Here is a 27,612-nt window from a genome sequence, read left to right as displayed (position 1 = left end):
CACTATTAAGAAGGCCCAAAGTTCTGCCGTGATTCATAGAGTAAACACACTCTGCAATATTGAGCAAATATTTGTTGAACTGAATGCAACTAGGTCCCATTTTTGTTTTATTAAGGACCACAAGTAAATTCTTTCATGCCGCAGGGAAGGGCATTATAGTGGGGGAGGGGACCCGACTCCAGACCACCTGCACAATCCTCAGGAGTCCCGTCCCCAGAACGCCAAGTGTAAGCCACCTGCCGGGCTCTCGATGGCAGTGCCCCTCTCAGAGTTCGCCTCCTTCCAAGGCCTCTCCTTCCAGCCAGTTACATCTCGCACCACAGTGAACTAAAACTAAGAACTAAGAACACCCAGACTTGTACCCCAGCAGGAAACAACCTGCCCAAAAGAGAAAAGGAAAAATAAAACAAGATCCTGAGCTATATTCCCATGATCCTGTGAACTGGGGAAACTATCCAAAGGCCCTTCCTTCTGTCTTTCAACAAAGCATTCTATCCCCAAACAGCTGAAACTTGGGTCAGATTTCTAAGGGTTATTGTTGTAACCAAATCACTCCAATCCCCCTCCCCTCGAAACCGCGTGCCCCAAGCATTTTGAAATAAGAGAATGAACACTGTTATTTGAAAAGAGCTCTCCAATCATATAACATATTATATTACAGAAATGTGAAAAACGCCAATTTATAAAGGTTATAAGGGTTTTTGCTTTCCTGGGGCAAAAATTCCATTTCCTCCTTCAGCCATAGACCTAAAAATCTTGTTTTGTTTATGGCAGAACCCGGGATTGAACCCAAGGCCTCAAGCATGCCGGGCAAGCGCTCTGCCACTGAGCTACAGCCCCAGCCTTGGAATTCAAAATCAATGATGAGGTATCTCCTCATAATTTATTCTGGTTGGACACTGTCCATCTTCAGACCTTGACTAAGCCGGGCGTGGCGGCGCATGCTTGTAATCCCAGAGCTTGGGAGGCTGAGACAGGAGGATCGCGCAGGTTCGAAGCCAGCCTCAGCTACTTAGTGAGGCTCTCAGCAACTTAGTGAGACCCTGTTTCCAAATAAAATAAAATAGGGCTGGGGGTGTTGCTCAGAGGTAGAATGCCCCTGGGTTCGACCCCCAGCACCACAGCAATAAATAAATAAATAAATAAATAAATAAATAAATAAATAAATGCCTGCGTCAGCTTTACAGGTCCCTGCTTCCAACGAGAGGAATGTGTTCTCTTGTTTCTAATTGTAGATACTGAAGTTTCCTTCTGTCCTAAGCTTACAACATTGTGTTTAGTGACCTACCTAGGCTCAGGTGTGTGTGTTCATTCTGTCTCTGAGGCAGGGCTCATGCTTTCTGCAGACGCGAGGAAGCCGGCTACACTGTGTAAGCAGAGGCCTGTCCTGGTCTAGATACGAGCTGTGTCCCTCAAGCTGGCGGCTGAGGTGTGGGCCGTGGGAGGCGCTGGTCACGAGGGTGGCGGCCTCAGCGGATTCCCCTGTGGTGGTTCGCAGTGATGGGCTGGGGAGGGCTGGGCATGACAGCCGGCTCTCTCTCTGCGCGATGGCCGCCTTGCCGGGAGCAGCGTTGAGCTTCTGTGTCCTCCCCTTGGTGCCGCGCTGCCACCTTGGACCCAGAAACAGAGCCGGGCAGCTGTGGGAGCCAAAATAAACCTGCCCTAGGTAAACAACTGAGGGGTGTGTGTGTGTGTGTGTGTGTGTGTGTGTGTGTGTGTGTGTGGTACGGGGGATGGAACCCAGGGGCATTCTACCTCCAGGCTACACTGCTAGCTGTTTCTATTGGAAACAGGGTCTTGCTAAAATGATGAGAGCCTCACTAAATGGCTGAGGCTGTCCTCAAACCTGTGACCCCGGGCCTCAGCCTCCCAAGTGCTAGGATTAAAGGTGTGCGCCTCCCGCCGGCTAGCGCCCTCCATATTTCCTCAGGGATATCCCAAGGGAGTTTAGAAGAAATACTTTGGTGTCTGAGGAAAACTGCTTGCTGAAAAAGTGTCACAAAACCCTTAATCTTTAGCAACTGTTTAAAATATTTGGGGATTCCAATGGTCAGAAAAAATATTTCTTAAAGATCAGGACTATAACAGATCTTTTTTGTTTTGTGAGAGTAGGCATTGAACCCAGGGTCATTCTACCCCTAAAAGCTACACCCCTAGCCTTTTTTATTTTTTATTCTAAAACAAGCCCTCACTAAGTTGCTGAGACTAGCCTTGACTCCGTGATCTTCCTGCCTCAGCCTCCCAAGTACTGGGATTACAGGCATGTGCCACCCTGCCTGGCCTGAACAGTGACAGAAAGGCCTTGTAGCCGGGCGTGGTGGCACACACTTGTAACCCCAGCACTTGGGAGGCTGAAACAGGAGAATCACACAGGTTCAAAGCCAGCCTCAGCTACCTACTGAGGCTCTCAGCAACTTAATGAGACCCTGTTTCCAAATAAAATATAAAATCGGTCTGGGAGTTTAGCTCGGAGGTAGAAAGCCCCTGGGTTCCATCCCCAGTACCAAAAAAAAAAAAAAAAAAAAGGTCCTGCAAAAATAAATCAACAGCTGGGCCAAGGTCGTAGCTCAGTGGTAGAGTACAAGGCCTTGGGTTTGACCCTCAGCACCACCAAAAACCAAACTGACGGCCGAAGGATCGCCAAAGAGCATCCCAGCTCCGACCCTCACTCCTAAGGGCTGCACACCCCGCCAATGGCCATGGTACCTGGGCTGTGTGCAGCTTCCGACCCCTCTCCAAGGCCAGGGCCATCATCCCCAACCACCCACTGGCCACACAGATCCTTTTAATCACGTGAGTTATACCCTGTGTCTCCCATGCTCGAGCCTTCCAGGGGGCTTTCAACTGTAGCTAGACTAGAGCCGAAACTACTTACCACGGTCTTCCTGTGCTGCCCTGGTCCCCAGGACCTGGTCTCAACATGGCAGCCGGAGGACCAGATGGAGTCCCTCCTCTGCTCCACATCCCACCCCAGCCTCCGCAGCAGAGCCCCAGGCCCTAGGCAGCGGCCCATCCCTCCCTCAGGCCTCACCCAGTGCCCATCCTGCACCAGCCTCCACTCTCCTGCTTCTGCTTAACACCAAAGGCCAGGGTTCCCAGCGTCTGGACAGCTGAGCAGCACATGGAGCTTTCTAGAAGGTGGTGCACCTGGAGAGGGCACGGGGGCGCCACACGGTTCCCCACGCTGTCCCCTGTCCTGCCCACTGGGATCCATCAGTATACTTTACAACATCTACTACAATAAACCAGGAAACACACAGTCTAAAGGCCTCCGTCACGGACCCCGCTACTGAGACCACGAACCCTCTCCCACACGACAGCTCCCCAGAACACTGGCCACAACTGCCAGGATATAACAGAACTAGTTCTCAATGGTCCACGAGGACGCAGGCTCCGTGTGAGGTCAGGGGTTGATCTGCTCCATGCGCCCGCTACCCACGGGCCTGGCACATCGCGGGGCGGACAAGTGCTATGGAGCGCAGAAAACCATCTAGCTGCACGCCCCGCCTCACGGTCCACTCCTGCCTGTGCGCAGCCTCCGTGCTACTCACAGCTGCCTCCCAGGCGTCTGCAGGGCTCAGCACACAGTAGGTGCTCAGTAAACTGCTGTCGGAGGAACAACCGTGCAGCTCGCTCCGGTCTCTTCTTCAACAAAATAGCTAGAGATCCTCTCCAAAGGGTCTCTAAAATGCTGACTTGAATCCCTGTAGCCCCGTATAGCTTACAAAAACCCTCGCTTAGGACAGCTCACGCCAGGCCCTGGGAGGTCCTTAACAGGACTGTAATCATCCCATTTTTGCATCTGAAAAAACTGCTGACTACAAGACTCCTGAGTTCCAACAGGCAGAGCTATTACGCACTTGGTTCTTAGCTGGGCGTGGTGCCACACACCTGTAATCCTAGTACCTGGAAGGTGGAGACAGGACCAAAGGCTTGAGGACAGCCTCGGGAAGTAGTGAAACTCCCAGCAACCTAAGGAGACCCTGTTTCAAAATAAAAATCAGATACAGGGTGCCAAGACTTTGCTGCCCACTCCATCTCGGCATCTACATGTGTGAGAATCCATGTAGTCATCGGCGATTAGCCCCGAGAGAGGGCATCGTCTCTGGCCAAAAAACTCCTCCACTCTTAGATATTCTTTCATAACTATTATTCTTTTAGTAATGATTCTTTTAACTTTCCACATGAAATTGCTCCGGTGGGAAAAAGATTAGGACTGTGAAAGAAATTAAATCCATGTAAAATATTCCTTCCAGTAAACTTTCAGCCTTGCTCAAATGGTAATTAGAAGCAGCATTCCAGTCCACCTTCGACCTTCAATACAGCGACACCACCTGGTTAAAAATAGCTATGTCAAAACAAAGGACAGATAAAATAGATGTGTAAAGGTGATAGAAAGAGAATATGGTGAGAATGAGAAAGTATTTTGTATGAAGAAGAGCTTATCCTGAGATTGGCCCGAATGGGAAAGAGAGAATTAGGGTAATCAGAAAAGAAAAGAAAGTTGCAGAAGGTTAGTGATAGGAATATGGATTATTAAAAGAGGAAAAATGCTCAGCTGCTAGAGAAATATATCTGACAACTAAATCTAAAGACTTCATGTTATTTCTTGGTGTTTACCTGCTAAACTGTGTCATGAGTTTAAGTTTTCAGACAGCGGATAGTATTGCAGACAAAATCCAGCAGACATTCATCGAAGTTCCTTAAATCATCATAAAGGAACACGGATTTACCTTACGATAACTATATGAAAGCTGGAATCTCGGACTTCGTCCCCCATTTTAGATAAAGGAGGACATTGGACTAAGCCCTAGGAATGAGAGCTCCGAAAGGGTTAAAGAAAACTCTTAAAAACTGGATTCTTCGAGTGATCTTAAAAACTAAATTCTTCAAGTGATTTTGGGTGTGACTTTTAGCCAAATAGAAGCCTCTGCAGCTGCAAGGCCAAAGGGGGCTGGACTCCCAAGCACAAGGCCCACCTGAGATAAAGGGACTGATCTCAATCACAAAGACCTGGGATATCCCAGGCCTTACTTTTGTCTTGTTCAGGGTTGGTAATCTGCATGTGTATCTCTCTTTTGTACCTTGGGTGTTTTGCACTTCCTTTTACTAGAAATTCACTGGGAGAGGGGAATATATAAAAAATCTTGTGTCCAAAATAAAGTGTTTGATTGCACAAGAAGCATCGATCCATGTCAGGTTCTTTTTAAAGCGCCGATCATAGGATTATTTTCCTAGGAAAGAACCGCTACAGATAAGAATCTGTGGTAAAATCACTCTATCCTTCCCCACCTTTACTGAGACCCTCGACGACGAGCAAACTCGCGCCCCATTGGACTAGCTGGCCTTCGACAACAGGGCTGGAGGTGTGGCTCGAGCTCAAACCCCAGTACAGGACGTCAACCCAGTTCTTTCAAGATTGCTGCCGCACTGGTGGAATTAAACAGGATTGTCTAGTCCTTGAAGCAGGCTCGAGGAAGCACAGATTCGCTGGTTTACTTCACGCTATCCAAAAACTATCAGATGGCCTTCCAGCTGCTCCCCCTGGTCTGAGAAGGACTGGTCAGCACAGATACATGGTTTGGGACTCATCTGGCCGGCTGTGAACATTTGGATTCGTAAAAAGAATTAATTGTTCGCTTTAAAGAAAGCATCTAAGCCAAGGTCAGTGGCACAGCCTGTAATCCTAGTACTTGGGAATCTGTGACAGAGAGATCATGGTTCGAGACCAGCCTCAGCAATTTGGTGAGCCCCTCAGCAATTTAGCAAGACCCTGTTTCAAAATAATAAGAACTTGAAAAGGGCTGATGGTGTAGCTCAGAGGTGGCAAGCGCAGTAAAAATAAAACCCATAATAAAATACGCATCTACAGCGCCTCCCCGGCTCCGGGCAGCGCTCCGGCCCGCCCCGGCTCACCCGTAGGCGGTCAGCAGCATCTTGTTGACCAGCACGAGCAGGAAGGAGCAGGCCCCGTAGAAGAGCGCCGACAGCAGGCGGGCGCCGCGCGAGGGCCCCGCGCCCTGGGCCGTCATGTCCCCGGGCCGCAGGCCGAGCCAGGGCGAGAGGAGGCCAGGAGCCGGGCGGGGAGGAGCCGGGGCGGGCGGGGAGGGAGCAGCCTGGCCCGCCCCCACCCTGGGCGGCGCCCGCCCTCCCCCCAGTGCTTTAAGGTGCAACGTACAGCCCCGAAGCGCCCCGGGGCCCCCAGGTGGGTCCCCGGGCCCCGGCTCCCCGCTGAGGCCGGCCTGCCACTCTGGGCTTCCCTAGGCGACATGCTGGCCCACAGCGAGTGGGGACTCAGCCCCGCCGCCCAGCACCCCGCCCAGCACCCGGCGCTCCTCCGGTCTGCTCGGCTCCCCCAGGGGGCAGGGCGCGGGCTGCCCGGGGCAGCTGGTCCTTCCCTCCCAGGGGGCTCGAGATAAAGGACGAGCCCCCCTGGCCGCCGGTGCCGCAGTCCACCTGCCGCCCCGTCATTTAAAATCTATGCTCATTCCAAATGGCCTTTAAAACCTCAAGTTTTAGTTTTCTACAAATGCTAGAATTTCAGTTAAAAGTCGAGGCCTAACTGCACAGAAGCCAGAACACAGGCTTCCGACGGCAGGCACCCCAAAGCCTGCCAAAATTTTAAAGTAAGAAAAGGTAATTCACACGATGCCTACAACTATCCAACATGCAGCCTGGGAGGAGACTGGAATGCCATTGTAGCAGACACGTTGACGGAAGAACAGACGGCTGCGAGGATGCGCCTGTTAAAACACTTTGCGTCAAGGTTACTGCACCTGGTGGGCCTTTACCTCCAGGTAAAGAGTGCCTAAGTAGCTGAGGCTGTCTGCGAGCTTCGATCCTCATCTCGGCCTCCCTCCCTCCCTCCCTCCCGAATGCTGGGATCACAAGCGCGCGCCTGGCCTTTATTCTTTATTTTGAATCATTCCAAGTTGTGGAGGGCCCTTTAAGTAGCTGAGGCAGGCTGTGAACCTGCCATCCTCCTGTCTCAGCCTCCCAGATACCGAGAGTACTAGGGTGTGCCACCACGCCTGGCCACGGCACTATATTTTTGATAGGAAAGAAATTATAGAAGCCTCAAATAGTACCTTGTACTTTAAGTTAAAATAATTTTTTATTCAAAGCATCGTTTTAAAACCACAGCATGTTTCTTCGTATGCTGTTAACTCTGCCAAACGAAGCACAGAACACTTCAAAGGTCTGAATGTAAACCACGTTTCTTTAAAAAGCAGTCTTAACACACCTCAAATTTGATATGCCAATGTATTTTGTCCAAGGATATAGCTTATATAAAAAAGAATCCTTTAAATGTTTCAAGAGTTGTAGTAACTTGACAACTGTTCAATTACATGAACTGTTTGTGACTATAAATGCCTATGGGGACAAAAGCTGCCTGGAGAAAAGGCAAACCCTAACTTTTTGAAGGCCTTAAATTTTATCATCTGTGAACTGAAAAAGTTTTGTATTTCTAAAATACGCACTGCCCTTCTTTCTTCAGGTAAATTTATCCGATTTTAAGTTTTTCGAGACTGATGAGTTGCTTTTCAATTCATATAAGTCATATTCAAGAGGAAATATTCAAGAGGAAATGTTGAAACCTAAACCAAAACAATTCATATGCTACGGTCTCTCCCGACCATGCTTATAAGTGCTCCGAGTTAAAATGCTATATACCAAATTACAAACAAAATTCTGAGACATTACAAATATAAATTCTCTTATTACAAAAAGATCCCTAAAGACTTGTAATTTACTGTACAGAGGAATTACATTTTTAAAGTACGTCCTCATCATACACATTATTTGTAACTACCATACCTTCTTAACACGTTCCGCCTCAAGACATCCACGCCTCCCCTTCCCAGAGGCTGCGCAGACGTCTTTACCACCTGTGTACTGCGACACCTGGAGATTTGGGGACGAAGCCTACGTTCTAGATGATGTGTGAGCTCCATTTGTAGGTACCACTTGAACGCAAAGAAAAAAGGTGCTGAAGAGCCCGTCTTTCCCCTGCTTAAGGTTTACTCCAGCCAAGCAATCCCTACGCATGGCACTTAACTCAGCGGTAACAAAACCTAAACCAATGGAGGGATTTGCCTACATAAAGGAGGTGGGCTGCTGGCCCTTTTCTGTTCATGCTTCAGTACATACCGTGGTGTTTAAAAAAAAACCACCAAATGAGTTACCACACCTGCAGTTGAAATAATTCAGAAGCCTACATATTTGAGTAGCTAATATTTTCTGCAGTGTCTAACTGATACCTAAATTTAGTGAAAACAGAACAGCTTGGCATGTTATTCTGAAGTAAAGCAAGTGGCTTTATGCACTGAAAATATAAATACGGAGGCTTCCATTGGCTAATAATTTAATAATTCTAAAGCAGTACAACTAAAATTTAGTGTTGGCTAACAAAGGATCTAACACATTTCACTACAAAACAACCCTGTAGATGTCCCTTTTATTAATAAAAATCCAAGTGCCAAATCTGATTACAGGGCCCATAATATAGATACGGATATATATAAAATACCAATTACCATGTGACCTAGACTTTGCAAGATTAACCACTCAGTTTCAGCAAGTGAGAAATGTGAACTGTGCAAAAGTTCTCAAGTTAACATGCTCGGGATGGCAAGTGCTTTTCAAACTTAGACATTATAGTGAGTTATAAAGCTCCAGAAAGATAAGAATAAGACTGATTTTACTCCAATTTTGAAAAGTCTGAACTACTGTGCATCTTATCAAGATCTTCAAATATTTATTTTCTTCCAAGTCCGTAACTTAGAACATCTTCCCAAATAGTCAGCTTCCCGTATCACTAGTCTTACTGGGCACGCCATTTTGCAATTTACAACACACATATCTTACACACACACCTGACACTTTCTTACTTGCTTCAGTGCTTACAGTATTGTCAAACATTCATATACAATGTTAAAATGATCTTATAAATAAACTATTTCAGCCTTCTTTGGCTACTGGTACCATCCTGTTTTTTCACACGAGTGTCTTCTTCAGAAAGTGCTTCCTGTGAGAACTGCTTCCAATGAATGCATTAAACTTGCAAAGTCTAGCTTCCCACACACGTAGCTTCTACCCTGTACTGTGCAGTCCATATTTACAAAATAAACTTTACATCAAATCCATTTCCATATAAAAAAAGTGCAATTCTCTCTCGCCCCAGATTCCGGGGCAATGACATTCTTCATGAATTTCTACAGAATAGCAGCCTATGATAAGCAGGTAAGGTGCTGAGCTCTGCCCGAGGATCTACTTTGGAAGCACACGGGCCAGTACTTCGTACAGTGGAGTCAGTGCGCGCACTACTGGCGGAACGGCGCCCCGGTCAGGTTGGCGAGCTCGATGAGCGCCAGGGCGCCGTGCAGGCGTTCGCGCTGCTCCTGCAGCCGGCGCTGGGCGCCGTTCTTCTCGTCGTCCTCCTCGTCAGACTGAAGGTATTCCAGCGGGTCCTGCTGCTCCTGATCGGCCTTCGGAGCCAGCTTGCCTTTCAAGGTGGGGGTGCGCTGCTCTCTCGTCTCCCAATACCTACGTGAAAGCAGGCGCGTCACTCACATGGTGGGCAAGACCCCAGAACGTGCTTTTCATTACAATAAAGGTTTTATACAGTATTGCTTCTCCGTACCCCAGCTTATCAAATTCTAAAGTGATTTCACATATTCACGTAGACTGTCCATTTACGGGGTTCCAGATCTCAGACCCAACTCTCTATTCTCGTGTCTTTACCATTAAACTACTGATCCCTGGAGCTGGGGAGCAGCACAGTGGTGGACTAGGGAAAACTTGAATATATTAAAGGTCATGTATGAAGGGACTAGAGTAAAATACAGAAATCAAAAAAGTCGCCGGGCGTGGTGGGCACGCTTGTCATCCCCGCGCTTGGGAGGCGGAGACAGGAGGATCGCGCAGGTTCGAAGCCAGCCGCGCTGTCTTAAGAGATCCTTTTTCCAAATAAAAAGTATAAAATAGGTCTGGGAGTGTAGCCCGGATGTAGAAGGGCTTCCAGGAATTCCAGTACCACAAAAAAAAAAAAAAAAAAGTCATCCAAAACATATATATCTTATCCACAGAGGGACAGTAATGTCCAACAGTTAACTGCAAAATACTAAAACCACCAAAGATGACCAAGGGATTAACATCTGCCACGCATAATTTATTTAAAAACTTAGTAGCACCACCCTTTTTCTATTGTTTTAGCCAACTGACAATTCATAAGAAAAAATGCAAATGTCCAACTTTTCTGGTATCTAAAATATATCATATTTTAAAGCCAGGCGCAGTGATGCATGCATATGATCCCAGTACTTGGGAGGCTGAGACAGGAGGATCTCAGGTTCAAGGACAGCCTCAGCAAAGAGACTCTCAGCAACCCAGCAAGACCTTGTTTCAAAATAAAAATAAAAATAAAATGGGGTGGGGTATAGGTTGGAGATAGAATGCCTCTGCATTCAATCCCCGTGATACAAGAAAAAATACCATACTTTAGATAGACTTTATTTATTTATTTATTTTTGCGGTGCTGGGGATAGAACCCGGGATAGAACATTCTATCTCCAAGCTACACCCCAGCTCTATTTTTTTTTTTTTCCCCAGTACTGGGGATGGAACCCAGGGGCATTCTACCTCTGAGCTACACCCCCTGCCCTGTTTTTTATTCTTTATTTTGAAACAGGGTCTCACTAAGTTGGAAAGGGCCTCAACTAAGTAGCTAAGGCTGGCCACAACTGCAATCCTCCTGTCTCGGCCTCCCAAATGCTGGGATTACAAGCGTGCGCCACCATGTCCAGCTTCTTCTTCTTCTTCTTTTTTTTTTTTTGCAGTACTGGGGATGGAACCCAGGGGCATTCTACCTCCAGGCTACACTCCCAGACCTATTTTATATTTTATTTGGAAACAGGGTCTCTTAAGCCAGCACAGCTGGCTTCAAACTTAGACGATCCTCCTGTCTCAGCCTCCCAAGCACAGGGATTACAAGCGTGCACCACCACACCCGGCTTATTCTTTATTTTGAAACAGGGTCTCACTAAGTTACGAAGGGCCTCACTAAATAGCTGAGACTGGCAGTGAACTTGGATCCTCCTATCTCAGCCTCCCAAGTACTAGGATTACAAGTGGGCAGCATCACGCTCAGCTATTCTCTATTTTTGAAACAGGGTCTCACTAACTTGCAGAGAGCCTCACTAAGTAGCTGAGTCTGGCTCAGCTCCCACGTACTGGGATTACAAGCTGGTACCACCATCCCATATTTAAATGACAGTATTATTACATACAAAAATGTCCATATAAAGCCTTGTATATCAATGTTTATAGTAGTTTAATTTTAATAGCTAAAACAACCCAAATTCTGCCAATAGGTGACTGAATAGACAAGACTATATTTGAAAAAAAAAAAAAATCTCTAAAACATACAAACTACCTTAGTGAGCGTAGACTAGTGTTGTTTGAAGAGAGGGTTACAAATGGTCAAGAGAAACCTAAAAGGGTTACAAATGGGCAAGTTTACTGCCATCCCTGGTGACTATCTCATGATAGAGACACATGTCAAAATGTATCAAATTGGTCACTTGAAATATATATAATGTATTATATTTGTTAAAACAGCATGCTTGTAATCCCAGCATTTGGGAGGCTGAGACAGGAGAATCTGGGCTCACAACAGCCTCAGCTACTTAGTGAGGCCTCTGCAAGGCAGCGAGACCTTGTTTCCAAATAAATGGGAGGCAGAGACAGGAGGATCGCGTGTGCTCGAAGCCAGCCTCGCTGGCTTAAGAGACCCTGTTTCCAAATAAAATACAAAATAGGTCTGGGAGTGTAGCCAGGGTTTCATCCCCAGTACCACCAAAAAATAAAAATAAAAAGACACCCTGAAGAGGCTGCTGGGAACCCACAACAGCTGAGTGCTCAAGTTATAACCTCTGTCCCTACTCTAACCAGCCCTTAGTAGCTACCTCTAATATGATGAAAATGAAGAGGGCGGCCCAAATGACAAAGGAAAATAATACACGTAAAACATTCTTTCAAATTGAGAAAATGCTTTTTCTTGGTACTGGAAACGGAACCCAGGGGCATTCTACCTCTAAGCTACACCCTTCAAACCACCTGGGTTTTTTTTTTTTGTTGTTTTTTTGTTTTGTTTTGTTGGTTTTTTTTTTTTTGGTGGTACTGGGGTTTCTGGAAACCCTTCTACCTCCGGGCTACACTCCCAGACCTATTTTTATACTTTTTTTTAAATTTGGAAACAGGGTCTCTTAAGCCAGCGCGGCTGGCTTCAAACCTGCACGATCCTCCTGTCTCCGCCTCCCAAGTGCGGGGATTACAAGCGTGTGCCACCACGCCCAGCATCAAACCACCTGTTTTTGTGTGGTACTGGGAATTGAACCCAGGAGTATTATATCTCCAAGCTACACTCCTCAATCCTGTTAGATATGTATCTATCCCCTGTAACTGGGAATGGAACTCAGGGGTATTCTACCTCCGAGCTACACCCCCAGCCCTATTTTTTATTCTTTATTTTGAAACAGGGTCTCACTGAACTATACCAAGGGCCTAAGTAGCAGCTGAGGCTGGCCGCAAACCATGATCCTCCTGTTTCAGCCTCTCAACTGCTGGGAATTACAAGCGTGCACCACCCGGCCTGGCTATATTTTTTATTTTGAAACAGTGTCTCATTAGGTGACCGGGACTGAACTCAAAGCTGTAATCACCCTGCCTCGGCCTCCCAAGTACTGGAATTACAGTCATGTGCCACCATGCCCAGCTTCCCCCAGTCCTTTTTATTTTGAAGGCCTTGCGATTGCTGAAGCTGCCTGAATCCTATCTCAGCCTCCCAAATCCTAAAGTTTCAACTGTGCACCACCACACCTGGGTGAAAAGTTGTTGTTTTTTTCTTTTTGTGGTACTGGGGATGGAACCCAGGGGCCTTCCACCTCCAAGCTACACTCTGAGACCTATTTTTATTTCTTTGCTTTGAAACAGGTTCTCACTTAAGTTGAAGAGGGCCTCACCCAGTTGTTGAAGGTCACAGCAAAACGGAACTATTATCCTGCCATCTCAGTTTCCTAAGTACTGGGATTATAGGTATGCACTGCCCTGCCTGGCCAAATTCGTCCTTTTGAATAGTAAATAAAATAAATAGTGAATAAATAAATAATTTGGAGCGCTCCAACTAATTATCACATTACAGTGTCTCTCACACATAGATTAATACCACTTAAAACAATTCTATAGGAAACAGAGCAGCTCCCGTGGAAGGAGAGCCTGGCAGCCGGAGGCCGCCCCGCCCACCAGGAGCCTTCCAGGGATCAACGCCTGGAGGGCCTTACTTTGCCAGCCACTCAGCAGCAGCCTTGTTGTCTGCCGCCTGGTGCTTGCCAAGTGTGTCCGTGGGCTCCTCTCTTTTCAGCCTGGCGTAAGGGTGCTTCGGACAGTGGCGGTTTGCATGGGTAAATCTGCTCAGGCAGCCTTTAAAACACAGAGGGAAAATATTTGTTAGGATCTGGACAACCAATAGTCACATTATAACTGTTCAGCCTCACGGGATCCAAGAAGTTACTTTTAGGTAGATGATGTCAGGGAGATTCAGCGCTCTATAACCAGGTAAGCCTCTGCAGGTCTTAGCAATGGCAGGAGGGGACAGCAAGCTGGTTCTGACACAACCTGGTCATCACCATATAAACGTGTCTACCCCACCAAAAGAACAAGTCACATACATGTTCAAAGCCTCGGGGCCAGGAACTCCATTCTTGGAGTCTATCAAAAGAAAGCACCTCAAAAATGAAAATTTTAGAGGCTGAGACAGAAGGATCCAGGTTTGCCAATAGCCTCAGCTCCTCAGTGAGGCCTTGTGCAACTCAGTGAGACCCCGTTTCAAAACAAAGAATAAAAATTAGGCCTGGGGGTGTAGCTCAGAGGTAGATTGCACTTGGGTTTAATCCTCAGTGCCACACACACAAAAAAAAAAAAAAAAAAGAAAAAAAGAAAATTTTAAAACAAGTTAACAGTATCTCTCACTAAGGGAATCACTGTGTTTTTTTTTTTGGTGGTACTAGGGATGGAACCTAGAAACCTTCTACCTATGGGCTACAATCCCAGACCAAAATTTTTTTTTTTTTTTTTTTGTGGTACTGGGATTCCTGGAAGCCCTTCTACATCCGGGCTACACTCCCAGACCTATTTTATACTTTTTATTTGGAAAAAGGATCTCTTAAGCCAGCTGGCTCCAAACCAGAGCGATCCTCCTGTCTCCGCCTCCCAAGTACGGGGATTATAAGCGTGCGCCACCACGCCCGGTTTATCCCAGACCTATTTTATATTTTATTTGGAAACGGTCTCGCTAAGTAGCTGAGGCTGGCTTTGAACTTGCGCGATCCTCCTGTCTCAGCCTCCCAAGCACTGGGATTACAAGTGTGCACCACCGCGCCCGGCCACTGTGCATATCTTAAGCAAACTCACTAGATGGAAAAGTCTGCAGAGATTTGTAGCATGTATTAACAATAATAGAAAACCACAGAGCAGGAGGATAGAAGTATACTGAACTTCAAATAGAACTTTGTAAAATATGAATAACAAAAACATCTTAGAAACTGAAAAAAAAAAAAAAAGATCACTTCAGCCGGGTATGGGGGCATACTTAGGAGGCTGAGACAGGAAGATTGCAGGTTCATGGCTAGCCTCAGCTACTTAGGCCCTCTGCAATTTAGTGAGACCCTACTTCCAAATAAAGAATAAGAAACAGGGCTGGGGGTGTAGCTCAGAGGTGGAATGCCCCTGGGTTCAATCCCCAGTTTCACACACACCAAAAAAAAAGTCACTTCAGTTTAATAGTTGAAGAGCTTAAATCAAATGTAAAGGATCATGACACATACCTTTAATCCCAGTTCTCAGAAGGCTGAGATGGTAGTACTGGAGGCCAGCCTTAGCAACTTAGCAAGTCGTGTGTGTGTGTGTGTGTGTGTGTGTGTGTGTGTGTGTGTGTGTGTGTGAGAGAGAGAGAGACCAGGAATTGAATTAAGGGGCATTCTAACTCCAAGTTATGCCCAGCCCTATTTTTTATTTTTATTTTGAAGCAGGGTCTCACAAGGTTAACGAGAGTCTCACCTACTTGCTGAGGCTGTCCTTGAACCTACAATCCTCCTATCTTAGCCTCCCAAGTAATGGGAGCACAGGCATCCACCACCATGCCCAGCTAGCACTACATATTTTTTTTTAAAAAAACTAAAAAATAAAAAAAGAGCTGGGGGTGTGGCTCTGAGATAGAAGGTCCCTGGATCCAATTCTCAATAAAAAATAAATAAATAAATAAAGGCCTACCATGAAGACTGCACTTACTTAAGAAACTTCCTGCTCCCTATAGCTGGATATAGTATTTTAAAGTACCTTTTGAGATCTTCATCTAATATTTTCAAATAACCATTCTGCTGACATGGTGGTGCACACCTAACACAGGAGGACTGAAGATTCAAGATCAGCTTCAGCAACTTAGTGACACCGTTTTTATCGTATTTCTTTGCAGTACTGAGGATCGAACACTGGAGAATTCTACCTCCAAACTTTACCTCTAGCCCTATTTTTTATTCTTTTTTTTTTTTTTTTTTTGCGGGTCTGGGGATGGAACCCAGGGGCATTCGACTTCCGAGCTACACCCTCTGCCCTATTTTTTTATTCTTTATTTTGAAACCGGGTCTGATTTAGTTGCAAAGGACCTCACTAAGTAGCTGAGGCTGTCCGCGAACCGCGATCCCCCAGTCTCAGCCTCCTGAATGCTGGGATGACAAGCGTGCGCCACCACGCCCGGCTCGGCTCTATTTTTTATTCTTTATTTTGGACACGGTCTCATTAAGTTGCGGAGGGGCTCACTAAGTAGCTGAGGCTGGATGTGAACATGTGATCCTCTTGTCTCAGCCTCCCAAGTACTGGGATTATAGGTATGCATCACATGCCCAGCTAACCCTGTTTTCCAATAAAAAATAAAATAGATCTGGAGGTGTAGCTCAGCGGTAGAATGTCCTTGGGTTTAATCCCCAGCACTACATATACACACACACCAAAAATAAAAAATCAATCATTCCCAAGACATTCAGCATGGATTGCAATTAGCACAGAACAAAATTCACATTTTTGTGTGTGTGTCTGTGTGTACTGGGAATGGAACTCGGGGGCCTTCTACCTCCAGGCTACACTTCCAGGCCTATTTTATGCTTTGTTTGAAAATGGGGTCTCACTAAATTAGTGAGCTGAAATCCTCACTAACTGAGGCTGGCTTCAAACCTGGGCGATCCTCCTGTCTCCCAAGTACTACAATTACAAATTGCGCCACCACACCCGACTTCAAAGTTTACATTTTATAAAATTTATATAAGAAAACTCTCCCTTCAAAAGAACCCAAGTAAAACATATTCCATTAATTCATTCCTAGTTAACTACTAGGACCATACCATTTTCTGAACAAACAAAAGGCTTCTCTCCAGTATGAAGGCGCTGGTGAGTTTTGAGCTGTCCACTTTGAACAAAGGCTTTTCCACAGTCTGGGTAGTCACACAGATAGGGTCTTTCGCCTAGGAAGACAGGTTATATTATTGTATTAGAGACAACAAGGTAACAAGAGGAAGGGTAGAGAGAAAAATCAGCTCTCTGTAGGTCACTACTCCAACCACAATGACACACAGCCCGCAGCATGGAGGAGCCCTTGCCGGGAACACGGCACCTGCTTAGGCCTTGGGCTTTTAGGAGCTCGTCTCCAGCCCCACAACCCTGCTGCCTCGGACTCTCCCCGTGCAGTGCTTGCTAAGCAGCAGCATGAAGCTTGCCTCTGCATCCCAGCCATCCCCTAAGCCACCAAACGCTCCGACTCAAAGTTGCCTGCTGACACTTTTTTGGGGGGGATTAAACCCAGGGACATTCTACCTTTGAGGTCCATCCTCAACCCTCATTTTTTTTTTTTTAGCTTCAAGGCAATTTTATTATAAAAAGCTGGTACTCATAAACTAATATGAACTTGAAGTCTGTCATACATTTACCTCATTTTTTAGCTTGACCTTCTAGCAGATCTTTAGCCTCCCTGATCTGGGCTGCTATTAAGGGGCTCCTCCTTGTGCGGGTGGCGTGGCAGAGTTCGTGGTGAGCATCTCTTCTTCCCTCGCTGGCAGCAGGGCTCACACCTAGTATTAGCGCTGCGCCCCGTTTCATCTTTGGGGATCAAGCCCACGTCTGTAATAGCCACCACTGAGGGCAGACTCGGGTAGACTTTGAAAACTTGTTTGGGGGCTTGGCCTGCAAAGCCTGCAGCTACAGTGGTCAGTCCAACTGCTCCCACGTGCCGACCATGGCTCAGCTCCCCGCCTCCCTCCACCAGGAGCGCGGCCATCCCAGCCTCCTCAACCCTCTTTAAAACAGGGTCTCACTGAATTGCTGGCATTAGACTCAAACCTGTGACCCTCCTGTCTCAGACTCCCAAGTACTGGGATTACAGGCATGCACCACCACACCTGGCACACCTGCACACACGAGTGTGGGGGAACAGACCGAGGACGGAACCAGGGACAGTCTGCCTCTGAGCTATACCCCTAGCCCTATTTTATTTCTTATTTTGAAACAGGGTTTCACTAAGTTGTGGAGGGCCTCCCTAAGTTTCTGAGGTTGACTGCAAATCTGTGATCTTCCTATCTCAGCCTCCCGAACGCTGGGATTACAAACATGAGCCACTATGCCTGGCTAACCTGCCAATTTTTATTTTTTTATTTTTTATTTTTTGGTGGCACTGGGGTTCCTGGAAGCCCTTCTACCTCCGGGCTACACTCCCAGACCTATTTTCTGTTTTTATTTGGAAACAGGGTCTCCTAAGCCGGCAAGGCTGGTTTTGAGCCTGTGCAATCCTCCTGTCTCCGCCTCCCAAGCGCGGGGATGACAAGCGTGCGCCACCAGGCCCGGCTTACCTACCAACTTTTAAATGGCACCCTAATATCTGTACTATCTGCAGTCTCAACAATCTCATCAGTTGCTGGTTTTAAGAGGCAGAACTTGATCTCTACTTCTCTCCTGGAGTTACTCCTGCCAGAAGGCAGCGCCTCATCTTACTCTATCCTCAGAATCCTATCCTCTCTGCCCATTCAAGCCTTCCCAATCCAATAGCTCCTCTCAAACTCTCCCTACATCTAGACCCTTCAACTCTGTACCCCTCCTGCACTTAGTATCCTGTTACTTATGGATCACAAAAGTCTCCTGCAAAGATCCATGCTACTTTATACTTCATTTAGGTTTCTGTAGACGACAAAGCTACACTCAGACAAAGTGCTCAAAAAGTGTTGTCTGATCTAATTAAATTTCTTAGCAAAAACATTTGTTTGTTTGTTTGTTTTCCAGTACTGAGGATAGAACCCAGGGGCATTCTACCTTTGAGCTACACCCCCAGCCCTATATTTATTCTTTGTTTTGAAACAGGGTCTCACTGAGTTGCAAAGAGCCTCATTCAGTAGTGGCTTTGCGGAGGGCCTCACTAAGTAGCTGAGGCTGTCCACAAACCACAATCCTTCTCTCAGCCTCCCAAATGCTGGGATTACAAGTGTGCGCCACCACGGCCAGCTTGAAAAAAAAAATTCTTTAACCAATTTATACTACTTCCAATACAATTCAAAGAATAATAACAGCCCTCCCCTAAATTTCCCACTATTTAGAGATATACTAAGTGGTCATGATAGTTGGAATTTTTTTGCGGGTCTGGGGATGAAACCCAGGGACATTCAACCTCCAATCTGCACCCCCTGCCCTATTTTTTATTCTTTATTTTGAAACAGGGTCTCAATGAGTTGCGGAGGGCCTCACTAATAGAGTAGCTGAGGCTGCCCGCCAACCACGATCCTCCAGTCTCAGCCTCCCAAATGCTGGGATTACAAGCGTGCCCACCAAGCCCAGCTTAGTTGGATGTACTTTAATGGCACACATATAAGGGGCACTAAATGGAAAAAGACCTAGGCGTGGCGGCGCACGCTTGTCATCCCCGTGCTTGGGAGGCAGAGACAGAAGGATCTCGCAGGTTCAAAGCCAGCCACGCTGGCTTAAGAGACCCTGTTTCCAAATAAAATATAAAATAGGTCTGGGAGTGTAGCCTGGAGGTAGAAGGGTTCCATCCCCAGTACCACTAAAATAGAATAAAACAAAATGGAAAGAGAAAGCTCTCCACACAGCACGTGCTGTTCGAGCGTCACTACATCTCAGAGCCGTGGGTCTAGTCGGCCAGGCGCAGCAGAGTAGGCCAGGCCTCAAGTAGCAGAAGACACACAGTGGAGCACCGGCCAATCAGGAATGCTTCACTAAGACACAGTCTTCAATCGTACCACACTGGCAACAGTGTTCTAGGACCTGAGAACCAGTATGTGGGGAGCATTTCAAACTAATGAGAGAGCCGGGCGGGCGTGGTAGGCACACTTGTAATCCCAGCATTTGGGAGGCTGAAACTGGAGGATCACGGTTTGCGGACAGCCTCAGCTACTTAGTGAGGCCCTCCGGAACTCAGTGAGACCCTGTTTCAAAATAAAAAATAGGGCTGGAGGTGTAGCTAGGAGATCGAATGCCCCTGAGTTCCATCCCAGACCCGGGGGGGAAAAAATACAAAAGTTCTCAAAATTAGATTATTTCATTAAGTAATAGTTTTACTAATGGAATCTTAAGTCAACATCTATGGATATTTAGTTTATAGTGAAAACTTTACCCTTTTTTCAGGAATTTAACTAAGAAAACTATATCATTTTAAAATATATCTCTTCAAAAATCAAACGTAAACCTGGGCATGGTGGCACACGCTTATAATTCCATTACTTGAGAGGCTGAAACAGGAGGATTGCAGGTTCAAAGCCAGCCTCAGCAACCTAGTGAGACCCTGTTCCAAAATAAAAATAAATAAATTAAATAGGGCTAGGGGTGTAGCCCAAAGGTAGCATGCCCATGGAATCAAGTCCCAACACACACAAAAAAATACATTTGAACCACTTGTAGAAGCCAAGTTAGAAAAAGTAAAAACATGAGACAGAAGAATTGCAAGTTCAAGGTTAACCTGAGCAATTTAGTGAGGCCTTTGGCAACTTAGTGAGACCGTTTCAAAATAAAAAAATCAAATAGGGCTAGGGGTATAGCTCAGAAGTAGAATGTCCCTGGACTCAATCTCCAGTGCCAAAATAAATTAAATAATCAAATAAAGGAAAGGTAAAAAACGGGTGAGATTATATTTTAATCTAATTTCTCTAAAATATTGTCATTTCAACACAAAAGAATGAAAAATAATGAGATTGTTTGCACTTCTCTCTCTCTCTCTTTTTTTTTCCCCCTGTGGTACTGGGGATGGAACCCAGGGGCCTTCTACCTCCGGACACTCCCAGACCTATTTTATATTTTATTTGAAAACAGGGTCTCTTAAGCCAGCTGAGGCTGGCTTTGAACCTGTGTGATCCTCCTGTCTCAGCCTCCCAAGCGCAGGGATTACAAGCGTGCGCCACCATGCCCGGCTTTTTTTTTTTTTTCTTTTTTTTTTGGTGGTACTAGGGATGGAACTCAGGGACTCAGGGATTTTTCTACCCTTGGGCTAAACCCCCAGCCCTATTTTATTCTTTTATTTGGAAACAACCTCACTAAGTTGCTGAGGCTGAACAGGAATCTGCGATCCCCCCGTCTCAATTTCAATCTCCCAAATACTGGGATTACAGCGTGTGCTACCACGCCTGGCTTACACTTTTTTATACTGACTTTGGACCATGCCAACTGTACACTTACGATCATGACAGATTATAAACCAGCAGTGCAGGGCCTCGTGGACCTCAGCTTCCTCATGTGAAAAGCACAGAGGACTCTACTTCCCGTCCTCTGAAGCCAACTTTATGGAGAGAACAAAGTTCCTTTATGGAGGGCCCTCCCTCAATGAATTATTTCTTAGCTCTGTACATGCGAGTATAACTTACAAATACTAATGAGGATATATGAGAATCTCGGGAAAGCTACTTACATTTAATTCTGAGAAAAATTAGTCTGCCATAAATGTAATGGTCAAACACACTGATGGCACACTGAGCACTCTAGAAAGTCTATAAAAAATTGACAATTACTGTTCTCATACTTGGCCTACAAATAAATTTTAGCAATTACAAAGACATAAAAGCTTATCAGGTAAAATTCAAGTAAGCAGAGGATAGAAGTGTGAGAGTGTGTGTGTGTGTGAGAGAGTGTGTGTGTGTGTGTGTGTGTGTGTGTGAGAGTGATGTTGGAAATTGAACCCGAGGATGCTCAACCACTAAGCCCCACCACCAGTCCTTTTTATTTTTCCTTGCCGGGGCTGGCCTCAGCCGTATGATACTCCTGTTTCAGCTTCCCAACTGCTGGTATTACTGGTGTGCATCCCTGTGTCAGGCTAGGACTAAATTTAAGAACACCATGACTACAACATCTAGATTAACTACCATGACAACTCCAGAAGTCACGGAGAACCAGTGTTCCTAAAAACACCACTACCCACCAAAGTAAACTGACTACACTGTTTTTATAAAACATCACACACAATAGTAATGTAACTAAAAACCGTATAAGCCCACACGTCCCATCAGTTTTCAGTTACGTATGAACTCCAGCAGTCTCCAAGGTCTCTCCACTTACCTGTGTGGGTCCTTTTGTGAGCTTGGAGTGACTTCTCCCGTGGAAACACCCGGTTGCAGATGTCACAACGGATCCTGCTGGATGAGTGCTCTCCTTCATTGATTAAATCCCGCACCGTATCTGCTCTGGGTCTACCACGCCGGGTTCCATCCTGTTAACAAGTTTTAGAAACTTTAACATAACTTCGTGGACTCTACTCACTCGTGCCCTCTCTCTCCCTTCCCTGGAGGCAGTCTTGAAGCCAACAGCCTCAGTCCTCAGCTCTGGGAGCCTAGGCCCTGTCCAGAGAGCAGAGAGGACTTACTCTCCAAGAACTGCTTGCTTCTTTTGACCTGCCTGGGTTATCTGATGGACTGACTCAAGGCATCTGTCTTTGTTTTGCCTAACCTGGAACTCTCTCGGGGCACCAAAATGGATATTCGGAGGACATTGCTCAAAACCTCAGTAAGTAAGGCAAATTAACAACCTGCTGCCATCTGGGGCAAAAGACTGCCACTGAGGCAGACAGACACATGAAATGCCTAGAAGGAAAAGCTGAGAGGAAGTTCCTTTGGAAAAAGTGCTCAGGTAAGTAGGAATCTAGAAAGTCACAAATACAACGGGGCAGGAGCACACTGGGGGGGGGGGGCGCGGGCGGGGGCAGCTGTAACATTTGCTGAATGAGGTGGCACACACCTGTAATTCCAGTACTTGGGAGGCCCAGACAGGAGGATCACAGGTTCAAGGACAGCCTCAGCAAATAGCGAGATTCTCAAGCAACCTAGCAACACTTTGCTTAAAAAAAAATTGGGGGTTGGGGGTGCAGCTTGAAGGTAGAATGTCCCTGGGTTCTACGTCCAGTACCACATACACACACCCTAGTTTCACCTGGGCCTAGCACAGCAGGAAATGAAGGCTAAGGCAGAGTTGTAGCCGGCACAACTGAACACTGACACTCTAAGTGGGCTGGTGCTGTAGCTCAGCAGTAGACACTTGCCTAGCAAGGCCCTGGGCTCTATCCCCACCACCCCGCTCCTAAAAAAAGAATGTGCTCCAACACAAGGCCACGCTACAAAACTGGAAGAAGCTCCTCTTCCGATCCCCGCTCCCTTGTGGAAGGCACGACTAGAAGTGCTCCAGGAACTTGAGAAAAATCTCAAAACACTAACTGGATATAAGCTAAAGAAACAATTTAGAAAATAAATACAACGAAGAATACAAAATTCAGAAAAGTCACTAAACCACAACCCACAGCAAACAATAAAAAAAAAATCACAAAACATGCAAATCTATTTAAAAGTACGATGCACAGGAAAAACTGAAGGAAGCAGATCAAGGAGCAGAGCTATTAAACTCACTGGAGAAAAACCTTAAATTAGCTATCCTAAGTATGCTCAGTGATGAACAGTACCACGGGCAAAGAATGACAAGAAACCAAGGGAGCAACCTCTCAACAGACGGAATATGAGAGACGGAAATGATCAAAGGAACCAAGTGGATATTCTGGTGCTAAGAAATACAGTAGCTGAAGTGAGAAAAAATTCACTAGAGGCTTTTTTTGTTTTTTTTTTTTTTTTTTGCAGTACTAGGGATGGAACCCAGAGTCATTCGACCTCCGAGCTACACCCCCCAGCCCTATTTTTTATTCTTTATTTTGAAACAGGGTCTCACTGAGTTGCAGAGGGCCTCACTAAGTAGCTGACGCTATCCAAGAATCGTGATCCTCCTGTCTCAGCCTCCAAAATGCTGGGATTATAAGCGGGCAGCACCATGCCCGGCTTCCACTAGAGGATTTTAACTGCAGATTTGGACTAGAAGAATCAGCAAACTTGAAGATACATCAGTTGAAATTATCCAGTCTTAAAAGACAGAAAGAAAAAATGAAAAATGAAAAGAACCTAAGACTCCATTAAGCATGCCAAAATATACTTAAATGGAATCCCAGAGGTAAGAAGTCGAAGTCAAGCATAGTGGCATCCATCTGCCAACCCATTACATGGACCTTTGAGACAGGAGGTCTGCAGGTTCAAGGGCAGCCTTCAGGAACTGAGTGAGACTCTATTTCAAAATAAAAAATAAAACAGAGCTGGGGGTGTTGCTCAGAGGTGGAATGCTCCTAGGTTCAATCCAGTACAAAAAAAAAAAAAAAAAAAAAAAGAAAAAGAAAAAAAAAGAGTGATACAAGTTCTCTGACATGAAAGGATCCTTTCTTAATATTTCTAAAAACATAAAAATATACTGTTAAACAGGTATAGTGGCACATATCTATAATTCCAGTACTTGGGAAGCTGAGATAGGAGGATTGGAGGTTTGAGACAAGCCTCGCCAATTTAGCAAGGCCCTCAACAACTTAGTGAGACCCTGTTTCAAACTAAAAATAAAACAGTAAGGGAGGAGGTATAGCTCAGAGGTAGAATGTCCCTTAGCTCAGTCACAGTAACACACACACACACACACACACACACACACACACACACACACTTGGCATGGAATTAAAAAACAGGGCTCTGGAAGGTTCCCTCCTGCCATATAATCTTAATCTTGGGAACTCTTCTCTAATTTCTCCTTCAAGTAAGTAGGACTTAACAAATTAAAAGCATTCAAAACACTCAGCACAGAGCCTGGTAGATTGCTACTAACATGAAGTGTTTACTCCATGCCAGGCAGTAATGAGGCTACAATGCTAACGTGCCATTAGATTCCACATAGAGGGAATCAAAAACGAGGTGCTAATCAGCAATTTGTAAGACTACATGCAGTTTAAATCCGTGGCTATGGAAAGGATTTGAATGCAGGATAGGCAGGGTGGGTCTGGGGGCAACCGATACTTGAAAGCCAAGACCCCTCGAGTCCCACACGGAGACACATCACCAATGCAGTCTGAGTAGGGGGCATAAAGGTACAAGCCGGGCAGGCTTGGGACATTTTATGGCAGAGGGAAGTTACACCCGCTCTCTTCACTCCCAGGATTCTACCACCCAAAAGAAGACAATGTTAATATATATTTACATGCCAATAGTGCTAAGCAATCTGTGATGTGGAACAAAAATAAGTTAGCAAAAGCCAGGCACGGTGGCACATGCCTGTGATCCCAGTACTTGGGAGGCTGAGACAAGAGGATCACAGGTTCAAGGACAGCCTCAGCAACTTAGCAAGTCTCAGCAACCTAGGGAGACCCTGTTTCAATACTATAATGTTTTTTTAAAAGACCAGGGGTATAGCTCAGAGGTAGAATGGCCCTGGGTTTGATCTCTAGTACTAAATAAATAAATAGGTTGGCAGATGATGGCTGTTCTCTTCCCATGCAGGGAGAAGCAGTACTGGGTAAGAATAAACAAAAGAGCAGGAGAAACGGACACAGGACGTGAGGACTCAGATGTGCCACCTCCCGAGAGCAGTGACGACAGTGAATGGATACAAATGTTCCCAAACCCACAGCTGTCAGTGCCGCCAAGTGGCATACTGCGGGGTGAAAGGACTGTGTTATGACTGGCTGCATGACACACTTGTCTCCTGTTTTCCCAAAGTGAGGAGACTCGGCATGATTGACACACGATGCATATAAATCGCCATGAGGATTTTAGAAAAGTAAAACAAACTAAAAGGGGTCCGGGACTCTTTTTTTTTTTTTTTTTTCCCCTGCTATGGGTTGAACCCAGAGACATTCTACCTCTCAGCTAGACTCCCAGCCCTAATTTATTTTTTATTTTGCAAACAGGGTCTAAGTTGCTTTTTAAAAGCCTTGCTAAGTTGCTCAGCGTGGCTTCAAATCTGTGATTCCCGTCAGTTTCCTCAATACTGAGATTATAGCCCTGCGCCACCACACCCAGCCAACTTTCATAAACATATTCAAGACCTTTTTATTTTAGGTAGAGAAAAGAATAAAATTTTGGAGGTGCATTTGGATTGCTTCATAGATAAAAGGGCAAATTAAAATGAACCAGGCATGGTGGTGCAAGCTTGTAGCCGCAGCATTCAGGAGGCTGAGACCAGAGGATCTCAGCCTCCTGAGACCGAGGTTCGCGGACAGCCTCAGCTACTTAGTGAGGCCCTCCACAACTCAGTGAGACCCGGTTTCAAAATAAAGAATAAAAAAATAAGGCAGGGGGTGTAGCTTGGAGGTCGCATGCCCCTGGGTTCCATCCCCAGCCCCGCAAAAAAAAATAAATAAATAAAATAAAATAAACATCAAATAATTTATAAAAATATAAAGACTGAGAAGGGAAAGAAAGAAATGTAAAACAGCCTTTTCACTTCTTGACAACTTCTGCTATATTTTAACTCTAAAAAAGGTGCAAAATGTGGAAATAAAATCCAGGCCCCCGTGCGTTGTGTTAGCGACTTTTATAAAAGGCTTTGTTAACAAAAGCCCTTTTCAGGCCAAAAGTAACACAACCATAGATTTCACTTATCTAACGCTAGCTGCGGATGGTTCACCATTAGAATAAGAAGAGCTGGAGGGAGCGGAACACGCTCGCACCCCCAGCACCGGGGAGGCCGAGACAGGAGCATCACCTATTTACGGCCGGCCCGCAGCTCGGCGGGACGCTGGGGCGCGGGGCGAGCTCGGCGCGTCCGGCAGGCGCGTCGCCTTCCTCCACGGCGGCTGCGATCTGCAGACACAGGTCTGCGCTGCGGAATGGCGCGGGCCCTGGCGCTCAGGCGGCGCGGCTGCCCCCCTCGCTCGCTCAGCCCGCACGCACGCAGGGCCCGTCGCCACGGCGCACCTGCGGGCGGAGGTGCCCAGGTGAGCGCCGGCGCCGGGCCCGCGCGGCACCTGCCGCCCGCCGGTCACGTGGCCCGCGGCCCGTTTTGGCGCGCGGCAGTGACGTCACGGCCCGCCGCCCGCCGCCCGCCGCCGTTAACGGGCCGCGCCCCGCCGCTCACCTTGGGGCCGCCCGCCTCCTCCTCGTCCTCGGCGCGGCCCCGCGGCCCCGGGCGCTCGGCGGCGGCGGCGGCGGCGGCGGCGGCGGGCGGCGGGGCCGGGGCGGCGCCCGGGCTGAGCGTCACGTTGTGCGCGTTCTCGCCCCAGCGCCACGGGTACACCATGAAGTCGCTGAAGCCGGGGCTGGTGGGCACGAGCGGCGGCGGCGGCTCCGGCTCCCCGCCGCCCGCCGGCTGGACGGGCGCCGCCCTGATGACCGACACCAGCACCCGCTTCGGGGAGTCGTGGCGGAAGACGCCCGGCGGCGGCGGCGGCGGCCGCTCGGCCAGGGGCGCCTCCGCGCCGCGGATCATCGCGCCGCGCGCTCCGGGCGGTCCGCCGCGCTGCTCCGCCCGCCGGCTCAGGCCCGCCGGCTCATGGCAGGGCCCGGCCGGGCTGCGCGGCGCGGCGCGGCTGAGGGCGGCCCGGGCCGCCGCCGTCCGCTCGGCGCCTCGGAGCGCGGGCTGCGGCGGCGGGAGAGCGGGACGCGCCGCGCCGAGCCCCGAAAATAACAACCTGCGCCGAGGTGCCTGCTCGGTCTTTTCCCGCGTTACATTTCGCGCCTGGGCGGAACCCGCCACCGCGAGGAGCCCGCCCGCTGGCCGCCGCGGCGAGTGACAGGCCGCGCGGGCCAATGGCCTGGCTCGGGCGGTGTCCTGGCGGAACGGGGCGGGGCCCCGCCTGCGCGCGGGGCCCTGCCGCCTCGCCATTGGCTGCCGCGCTCTTATTTTTTTCTGCCTCCAGGGCCAACCGCGTTCGAAACTCCAAGGCGCGCGACTCCGGCACTCGCCCAGACACGCCCCCTGGGGCCCCGCCCCGCCGCCGTCCACCAGCCAGTCCGACAGGGGCGCGGGGGCGGGCCCGACGGCGGGGGAGCTGCTGATTGGCCGGGATTGGGGGCGGGGCCGAGGGCGGTCGTGGTCCGCGGCGACTCGCGCCAGGCCCCGCCCGCGGCTGTGGGCCGGGGTTCCCGCGCGCCGGTTTAAAGGGCTGGGCTGGCGGATGCCGGGCTGCTGACTGGCGGGGAACGGGGCGGCCGGGTCCACGCCCTCCCGCCGTTC

The 27,612-nt window shown here is 47.7% G+C and overlaps 2 protein-coding genes across 3 annotated transcripts in view; both read right to left on the bottom strand.

Annotated features, from left to right (window-relative positions):
* SLC35D2 (solute carrier family 35 member D2) overlaps positions 1 to 6,032 on the bottom strand; it is a gene marked incomplete at both ends in the record, with an annotated part of 45,187 nt that extends 39,155 nt beyond the window's left edge. The window contains one exon of the mRNA XM_080709019.1: positions 5,917 to 6,032. Within this exon, the coding sequence (XP_080565145.1) occupies positions 5,917 to 6,032 (116 nt within the window). The remainder of the gene's footprint in view (positions 1 to 5,916) is intronic.
* Positions 6,033 to 9,323: 3,291 nt separating this feature from the next.
* On the bottom strand, positions 9,324 to 26,865 carry ZNF367 (zinc finger protein 367; the record flags this gene model as incomplete). Of its 2 annotated transcripts, none has more annotated exons than XM_080708767.1 (5): positions 9,324 to 9,546; positions 13,341 to 13,479; positions 16,452 to 16,571; positions 21,649 to 21,799; positions 26,494 to 26,865. In XM_080708767.1, 5 exons carry the CDS (start codon positions 26,863 to 26,865, stop codon positions 9,324 to 9,326), a joined length of 1,005 nt encoding a protein of 334 aa, XP_080564893.1. The 2 variants fall into 2 exon arrangements, with proteins under 2 accessions (XP_080564893.1, XP_080564894.1); XM_080708768.1 differs by having other exon boundaries at positions 26,515 to 26,865.
* Between the last annotated feature and the right edge of the window lie 747 nt (positions 26,866 to 27,612).

This window comes from Muscardinus avellanarius (assembly GCF_963383645.1).
Source record: "Muscardinus avellanarius genome assembly, chromosome: 13".
Classification (NCBI taxonomy): Eukaryota; Metazoa; Chordata; class Mammalia; order Rodentia; family Gliridae; genus Muscardinus; species Muscardinus avellanarius.
The sequence above is the reverse complement of the archived record's forward strand: the minus strand, read 5'-3'. Positions and strand labels throughout refer to the sequence as shown.